The 9,909-nt window shown below is 38.2% G+C and overlaps 1 protein-coding gene across 1 annotated transcript; it reads right to left on the reverse strand.

The window, feature by feature from the left end:
* Window positions 1-2,517: 2,517 nt before the first annotated feature.
* On the reverse strand, window positions 2,518-3,389 carry LOC136260756 (fibrinogen-like protein A). Its single transcript, XM_066054614.1, has one exon. It carries the CDS (start codon window positions 3,358-3,360, stop codon window positions 2,605-2,607), a length of 756 nt encoding a protein of 251 aa, XP_065910686.1. The 5' UTR covers window positions 3,361-3,389; the 3' UTR covers window positions 2,518-2,604.
* Between the last annotated feature and the right edge of the window lie 6,520 nt (window positions 3,390-9,909).

The following is a 9,909-nucleotide window of genomic DNA, read 5'->3' on the forward strand; positions in this document are numbered from 1 at the left end:
TGTAGATATATATGTTTTACACTAGTCTCACACATCTAACCAGTTTTACACATGATGCAAATCTATATGTCCTGTGCCTATATGAAGTACTATGTGTACTAATCATTTGGATTGTGTAGTACTATATATATATATGGCTATGTGTTGTTAGCTCAATAAAGTATATGCTATTCACAAGCAAATCATTTATCCCACGACTACATCTGAAGTATATACAATTTTGCACTCTTAGAATCAAGAAACAGCTACCAAAGGTATACGCAATTCTTTATAAACTCCACCATTATTTTGTTCTTTTGTAGACTTTCTTGATCTGATTATAGATGTAGAACTTCTCTTTTTACTTAGAGACATCTTCAAATTACAATGGCAAAACCACCATTATTAATATTTTTGAAAAGCTTTGAACCAAGGAAACCTTACAAACGTACACTTCTTAGCTCTACATGCATGCAACATATAAATGAACATGAAAACATGTTTGTGTGTAGCAAGAACATGTTTATAGTAAATTGCTTGTATTTTTCAGTATAATCATGACCACACACACCGTATGGACCATTATAAAATGAGCTGCACTTTACCTGAATGCATTGCAGCCAAAATATTAACAATTACATTGATACTCTGAATCGATTAACACCATATTTTTTGTTGTTGTGGATCACTGTATAGTAGGGTCCACAAAGGTTTGGGTATGGCCCACTCAAAAACCACCCTCACTTTTCCCCGACGAGGAGGAGGCAGTATTGGCTAGGTAAAACCATGTAAACCTAAAATAGCCTTCAGATCAACCCGAAACATTTTTAACAAGTTACTATGGAATTTTAAAATAAATATATTAAACAGAATTTTCTAGTGACTGACTAACTAACTGATGCCTTCAGACAAGCATAACTCGATAACGGCTAAGGCTACTTAACGGCTTGATTTTTTCACTATTCAAGGTTGTACGTACAATGCATTCTTCATGGACTTACCAGTGTCCCATTTATCTTGCTGACAGTGCAAGGTGTTGATTTGGAGGTGGTGCGAAATGGTTTCCCTTTGTAACAGAAATCATTCATATTTTTCATAGTAGCTATTTTAATTGCAGAGGTGTGCTAAGCTAAGAATAAAACAGATGAGCTCTGTAAAACTTTAGAAGACAAACTTAAGCAGGAATCAGAAGCCATTCAACGAAAATTGGTAGCAAATCTCGGAACTGAAATCCAAACAAAAATTGATAAACTGGTACAAAACAGTGAATTATTTAAAAGTGCCTTATCCACTTGGGAAGCATCCATCTATACTAGAGCACTGAATTTATCAGGTAATAAAAATGTTCCAGTGATAATAGTGATGGCAGAACCAATGGTTTCAGCGCTCACATGCAAGGAGACCATAAAAAATAAAGGTTGGTTTAGTGAATTGTTTTATACCAATTGTAAGATGTGTTTGAATGTTCAAGCAAACATTGGGGTTACTGGCAATAATCTCTATAATCCAGATCTACCTCCTCCTCATGAAGGGTCCATATGATGATCGGTTAAGTTGGCCACTGAGGGGGACATTGTGAGGTAAAATTGTTAAACCAGATCCATGACAGTGATCATCACATAGTACATGGGGAGTACAACCAGAATGGTCATGACAGAGTCTACACCAAAGAAAAGGCTTCTATGGGATGGATCAACTGGAGCGATGAGAATGAGAGGTCCACCAGCGATGAGAGGTGTACACAGCCCATGTGGTGCAGTAAGAAGTTCATTAGTTATGAAGACCTCCACAAGAGTACTCCTATATGTGTCAGATGCCTATATCTTCCTTCAAGTAGATTATAAATTGGATGAACACAATAATATTGTACTATAGTTGACAGATAGCTAACTATATTGTAGAGTGGTGAGATTCACAGTTTTCGCACAATTATATGTTATGCTGCCTAAATTGTCCTTTGCTATGTGAAACCTGCTGTTGGTAGTCACATGATTTTATGCTGGGATATATACATACTTTGAAACTGTGCAAGTGAACCCCTAGTGTTTTCTGTACCATCATAAAATGTGTGAGAATATCTACTATTATTTTTAACAATGTCCATCTATTCAAAAGACATTATTGCAAACTCCTAATCATACTTGTATTGAACAGTGAATAGTTTGTTCCAAGGCTCAAATATGTGACGTTTGTGAGCTTTTAAAATATTTGCCCAAAGTTTTCTCAAGTGGCCAACTTATTGCTCAGTTTAATATTGCTACTGCTGCCAATACAGTGGAACCTCAGTTATCCTGACCTCACTTATCCAGATTCCTCGATTAACTGAACTATGGAAACAGCTGCTCTATTAGTTTAGCAACTGTTCTATTAGGGTAGTTGATATTTTTAAAATTTTTCTTTATGCTGTTATTTTCAGAGATATGGACTTTTCAGACTTATGGACCACCCCTGGTTCCAAAAGGTTGGATAACTGAGGTTCCACTGTACTAATGATTCACATTTGGTTGTCCCTGGAAGGAACTAAGAATTACCAAAAGCTTTGTTTAGTGCTTGCAGATTATTATTTACTAAAAACAACTGTGAAAAAAATTTATACAAATGTGCACATTGTGTGAGTGTTGTGTGTTAAATGTTACACTGAACTGGTCTGATCTTCATCTCCACAAATGGTAGAGTGTGCCAGTTGTTGTTGAGCTTAACTCCATAGTATTGTTTGTAGAAATTGTTGGGGTTTACACGCCAGCATTGTCTGTACCACCATCCTCCACGAGGTACACTGGGACCACTAGCTAATGCACAGTTTCTGGAATCTATATCATTATCGCTGTCTTTAGTGGTGAAATTCATCCCATTGCTGTATGCCATTGGATCAGTAGTGGTCCCCTGGAATCCTCCAACAGTTAGTTTGTACTTGTCTTTAGCTGATGCAACTTTAAACTGTTCATAATGGAGGAAGACTTTAGTACCATCAGCTAACTTGATGTCCATTCTCATTTCCCAACCACCTTGGCCAGTGAGACAATAGAGGGCCCTGAGTCCATACCAAAACTCTCCAGTCAACTTTCCAAATCCATCTTCATACTCAACCCAGGTCCTGTTAAAGTCTTCAGTTCCATCTTGTCTCCTCTGTGCCACTAACCATCCTCCTCCTCCATTGATAGTGTCACAATAAGCCTCAGCCTCCAAATGATCATTCCTGCAGACATTGGGAATTAAATAAATTCCTGACTCTCTAGTCTTCCTGGAGAAGGTGAAGTAACCATATCCTAGATCACAGCAATTGTCAACATGGTATACATTAGCTTGACTGCTAGCTAGAGAGAGTGGCAGTATCCCAATAGCCAGTGATAGTATTATTGTAGTAATAGTAGTTGTAGTCATTGTATAGAGCTACTGATGAACTAGTGATCACCTCACAATGTGATCTCTTTTATACTAGCAAAGTCATTGTTGTGTATTGTGGTCTTGTATATAATAGGTGTGGTAAGGGGATATTATTGGGGAAATACAGTGACATCATTATGTGTATAGCCAGCAATGTGGTATGGATCATCTGTCTATTGTTATTCTGGTGATTAAATGGTAAGAGTGCATGCTTGCTGCAATTTCATGCATGATAGCTTGTGACAAAAATACTGCCATGAAGAACTGTCTGATATGATGTCTTAATTCAAATTATGGAAAACAACCTTAATTAATTACAAGAAATATCTGAGCCAGTGAAACTTTGAGTGTTTTAAGTTTAATATGACTTCAATATTTAGTTCTTGGTACGTAGCTGTTATCATTTTGCAAATGGTTTAATTTTTTGTTGAACGTTTCAGTTTAAGGTGATTATTTGTTGAACATTCCAGTTTAAGGTGATTATTGTATATTATTTTCTCAAGTGACATGTTATATTCTGAGTTCTTATATATAAAGACGACAGCTAGCTTATTCAGCAACAATTGTAATTCTAGATCTGTTGAATGACATCCCTACAAACATACTCCCCATGCAGAAGATATACTAACATTATTATACAGTGTGGCATGAAGCTATAAACACCAGCTGATTATGTATATCAAAGGCAATATGGAAGGGATAGTTTTATATGTCTGTATGTATAGCGCCTCTACAAATCTTTTTTTAAATTCAAATCAGTATTTATTGAAATGTTTTGCCACCACATGTATTCTGCTGTAGAGTGGATGTTCTATTTTGAGGAATTGTATGCATGATATAAAGGGTATATTATTGCCACACAAGAATTATAGTAGCTATATATTGTACGTTAGCTATATATGTGTGCTCCAATGGGGACAGAGAACAATCAGTACATGTGAAGTTATACCAATTTGTATATAACCCTTAACCAGTTGTCAGAATAGCTATCTTTTATCGGTATAATTACAATTAAATCATTACAATACATTTAATTTGAAGATGATAACAATACATAATATAAAGAGACATGTCATATGGCAACATGCAATGCATGCACAGTTTACATGAATGCTACAGTATAGGTATGAAGCAGTAATGTAATCCTTCACAGTCAATCACAGAGCAAATGGCTGATATGTTACAATTAAAAATTTTGACAGAAGGTTCATGGAATGCTTTTCAATGGAGAGTGAGCAGAAAGTGATTCCATCAAACAAAAAATCAGCTGGGGTCTTGCAATTTGGAGGATTCCCTTGCTACCACTGACTCTCAGCACAGATGTCATATATGCTGTGTAAAGGAATTTAGTAGTTCATATGACCCGACTCTGGAGAGGCATTAGATTCTAGGTAATTATACTGCTACCCAGGTACATGCAGGTATTACTTGGGCTTATAGCAGATGAAGACATTGAGTGAGGCAGCCAATTTCAGTAGCAAAAATTTAGAATTTGGGGACATACTTCCCAGAAACTTTGGCTAGCACTATTATATTGTTGCAAGCTCATTTTAAAAGTATGCACTATGACATTAGATATGAGGATTGACTGCTCTATTGGAGTATCTTGTGTCTTGTATGTGCAACAAATATAATGCAATTGGACCCAATCCAGTCAGTGGTTTACGAGCAACTGTGGAACAATTTTTCAGAACCCGGCTTAAACCCAATTATTCATGTACTTACCTTTTCTTTGCCCTTGCTATAACAGTTGTGAGCAACACTGCTCCTACCATTAATTTTTTTTGTCTGCTGGCACAGGTTGTTAGCATGACAAATAATCTATGTTACTTATCAAGACACACGATAGTGTGTCGTGCGGCCCAAGAAGCCGGCGCGCCACACCGTGAGTATATTAACAGGAAGAAAGAAAACGCAATTTTCACACCTATGTAGCTCTGTGATCCCTTATCCGATTGGCACCAAATTTGCTAGAGACGTGCCGCCCAGTTAGGGGAGTCTACATACCAAATTTGAAGAAAATCGCTCCAGCCATTTCCGAGATACGAGCGAACAAAATTTCGTTTTAATTTCTTCGTTTTTTTCTTCTTCTTCATCTTCTTCATTTCGCACACTTCGCAAAATTCGCCATAAAACACGAATTCGTGCTCGGATTAGGCTAAAATTTGGCACACTTAAAGGGCTCATTAAGGCGGATCTCCGTACCAACTTTGGTAGGAATCTGATGAACATTCACGGAGTTATGATCGATTATTTGCGTAAAATAAGGTCGAAGGTCTGTCACGCCTACAGGGTAAACCCCTTGGAGGAATCAGTTGAAAATTGATATGTAGATGGAGCAACCATCGTAGGAGTGCCTTTTTGTGGTTTGAAAGGAATCGAGATAAAGACCATGGAGATATGACACAAAACCCAACCTGTGTCAAAATTACGCGATCGATTTTTATGAATAAAAAAATTATTAGTTTTCGTGTCTACCAGACAAACCGCTTAGAGCAACGAGCTGAAAATCTGTATGTAGCTGGAATAATCATCATAGAAAGTTCTTGCAGTAGTACAGAAGAATCGGATTACAAATCACTGAGTTATGATTCGAAAGGCAACTACGTGCAGCAAATGCGAGATCGAGATACTCTAATAGAACAGTCACCCTAATAAAGCATTCAGTTGCATGTATAATTTACTCAGTTATATTACATTGCAAGTTATTCTGTAGGGAATTCAGCTACAAACAAGTCACCCTGTAGTCAGATCAGCTAGAAGAAGGTACCTAATAGAGAGTTCATCTACAAAGAAGCCATCCTGTAGAGAGTTCAGCTAAAATAAATCACCCTGTAGAGAATTCAGCTACAAACAAATTGCCCTGTAGAGAGATCAGCTAGAAGAAGTTACCTTGTAGAGAGTTCAGTTACAAAGAAACAATCATGCAAAGAGTTTGCTGCAAACAAATCGCCCAGTAGAAAGTTCCGCTATGAACAGATCCACTATAGAGAGTTCAGTTAGAAACAAGTCATCCTGTAGATAGATCAGCTAGAAGAAGTCACTTTGTAGAGAGTTCGGCTACAAAGAAACCACCATGTAAGAGAGTTCAGTTGCAAACAAACCACTCTGTACAGACTTCAGCTACGAAAAGATCACCCTGTAGAGAGATCAGCTAGAAACAAGTCATCCTGTAGAGAGTTAAGCTAGAAGAAGTTACATTGTAGAGAGTTCAGCTACAAAGAAACCACCATGTAAGAGAGTTCAGCTGCAAACAAATCACCTGTAGAGAGTTCAGCTAGGAACAAGTCACCCTGTACAGAGATCAGCTAGAAACAAGTCATCCTGTAGAGAGTTCAGCTAGAAGAAGTTGTATTGTAGAAAGTTCAGCTACAAAGAAACTACCATGTAGAGAGTTCAGCTGCAAACAAATCGCCCTGTAGAGAATTCAGTTACAACAAATCACCCTGTAGAGAGTGCAGCTAGAAACAAGTCACCCTGTAGAGAGATCAGCTAGAAACAAGTCACCTGTAGAGAGTTCAGCTAGAAGAAATTACATTGTAGAGAGTTCAGCAGCAAACAAATTGCCCTGTAGAGAATTCAGCTACAGACAAATCACCTTCTAGAAAGATCAGCTAGAAGAAGTTACCTTGTAGAGAGTTCAGCTACAAACAAATCACCCTGTAGAGAGTTCAGCTAGAAACAAGTCACCCTGTAGAGAGATCAGCTAGAAACAAGTCACCATGTAGAGAGTTCAGCTAGAAGAAGTTACATTGTAGAGAGTTCAGCTACAAAGAAACTACCATGTACAGAGTTCAGCTGCAAACAAATTGCCCTGTAGAGAGATCAGCTAGAAGAAGTTACATTGTAGAGAGTTCAGCTACAAAGAAACTACCATGTAGAGAGTTCAGCTGCAAACAAATTGCCCTGTAGAGAATTCAGCTACAAACAAATCACCCTGTAGAGAGTTCAGCTAGAAACAAGTCACCCTGTAGAGAGTTCAGCTAGAAGAAGTTACATTGTAGAGAGTTTCAGCTACAAAGAAACTACCATGTACAGAGTTCAGCTGCAAACAAATTGCCCTGTAGAGAGATCAGCTATAGAAGAAGTTGCATTGTAGAGAGTTCAGCTACAAAGAAACTACCATGTACAGAGTTCAGCTGCAAACAAATTGCCCTGTAGAGAGATCAGCTAGAAGAAGTTACATTGTAGAGAGTTCAGCTACAAAGAAACTACCATGTAGAGAGTTCAGCTGCAAACAAATTGCCCTGTAGAGAATTCAGCTACAAACAAATCACCCTGTAGAGAGTTCAGCTAGAAACAAGTCACCCTGTAGAGAGTTCAGCTAGAAGAAGTTACATTGTAGAGAGTTCAGCTACAAAGAAACTACCATGTACAGAGTTCAGCTGCAAACAAATTGCCCTGTAGAGAGATCAGCTATAGAAGAAGTTGCATTGTAGAGAGTTCAGCTACAAAGAAACTACCATGTACAGAGTTCAGCTGCAAACATATTGCCCTGTAGAGAGATCAGCTAGAAGAAGTTACATTGTAGAGAGTTCAGCTACAAAGAAACTACCATGTAGAGAGTTCAGCTGCAAACAAATTGCCCTGTAGAGAATTCAGCTACAAACAAATCACCCTGTAGAGAGTTCAGCTAGAAACAAGTCACCCTGTAGAGAGTTCAGCTAGAAGAAGTTACATTGTAGAGAGTTCAGCTACAAAGAAACTACCATGTACAGAATTCAGCTGCAAACAAATTGCCCTGTAGAGAGATCAGCTATAGAAGAAGTTGCATTGTAGAGAGTTCAGCTACAAAGAAACTACCATGTACAGAGTTCAGCTGCAAACATATTGCCCTGTAGAGAGATCAGCTAGAAGAAGTTACATTGTAGAGAGTTCAGCTACAAAGAAACTACCATGTAGAGAGTTCAGCTGCAAACAAATTGCCCTGTAGAGAATTCAGCTAAAAACAAATCACCTGTAGAGAGTTCAGCTAGAAGAAGTTACATTGTAGAGAGTTCAGCTACAAAGAAACTACCATGTACAGAGTTCACCTGCATACAAATTGCCCTGTAGAGAGATCAGCTAGAAGAAGTTACATTGTAGAGAGTTCAGCTACAAAGAAACTACCATGTAGAGAGTTCAGCTGCAAACAAATTTCCCTGTAGAGAATTCAGCTACAAACAAATCACCCTGTAGAGAGTTCAGCTAGAAACAAGTCACCCTGTAGAGAGTTCAGCTAGAAGAAGTTACATTGTAGAGAGTTCAGCTACAAAGAAACTACCATGTAGAGAGTTCAGCTGCAAACAAATTGCCCTGTAGAGAATTCAGCTACAAGCAAATCACCCGGTAGAAAGATCAGCTAGAAGAAGTTACCTTGTAGAGAATTCAGCTACAAACAAATCACCCTGTAGAGAGTTCAGCTAGAAACAAGTTACACTGTAGAGAGATCAGCTAGAAACAAGTCACCCTGTAGAGAGTTCAGCTAGAAGAAGTTACATTGTAGAGAGTTCAGCTACAAAGAAACTACCATGTTGAGAGTTCAGCTGCAAAGAAATTGCCCTGTAGAGAATTCAGCTACAAACAAATCACCCTGTAGAAAGATCAGCTAGAAGAAGTTACCTTGTAGAGAATTCAGCTACAAACAAATCACCCTGTAGAGAGTTCAGCTAGAAACAAGTCACCCTGTAGAGAGATCAGCTAGAAACAAGCCACCCTTAGAGAGTTCAGCTAGAAGAAGTTACATTGTAGAGAGTTCAGCAGTTTAGCTGCAAACAAATCACCCTGTAGAGAATTCAGCTACAAACAAATTACCCTGTAGAAAGATCAGCTAGAAGAAGTTACCTTGTAGAGAGTTCAGCTACAAACAAATCACCCTGTAGAGAGTTCAGCTACAAACAAGTCATCCGGTAGAGAGATCAGCTAGAAGGATCACCTTGCAGAGAGGTCAGCTACAAAGAAATCACCCTGCTTCATCTTTTCTTCTTCCTGTAGTAAAGAAAAAATGACAGGTTAAAAATCCCTAAAGCCGGCCTATGGCCGGCTTTGGGGTATACAAATACAAAAAGAAGTGAAATCTAATCCAAAACAGCCAAGCTGTAAAAAAAGAGTGCGGCCCTGAGAAAGGCTATGGTGAAAAAAGATGTGAAATCCAAGATGGCGGCCAAGAAATGGCTGTGATGGTAGGTTAATGGTAAAAATTTTAATAACAACAATTCAGGTGAATTTGGTGCCGCTTGGTCTTGGCACAAAATTCACTTGAATTGTCGTTATTAAAATTTTTACCATTAACCTACCATCACAGCCATTTCTTGGCCGCCACCTTGGATTTCACATCTTTTTTCACCATAGCCTTTCTCAGGGCCGCACTCTTTTTTTACAGCTTGGCTGTTTTGGATTAGATTGTCTTTGCAAATGTATTCTATTCATGCTGTATATACTGTTACTATTAGCTACCAGTCATTGTAGAGCTACTGATGAACTAGTGAGATCACCTCACAATGTGATCTCTTTTATACTAGTAATAGTGCTGAGTCATTGTTGTGTACTGTGGTCCTGTATAGTGGC

This window comes from Dysidea avara, chromosome 7 (genome assembly GCF_963678975.1).
Source record: "Dysidea avara chromosome 7, odDysAvar1.4, whole genome shotgun sequence".
Lineage (NCBI taxonomy): Eukaryota > Metazoa > Porifera > Demospongiae > Dictyoceratida > Dysideidae > Dysidea > Dysidea avara.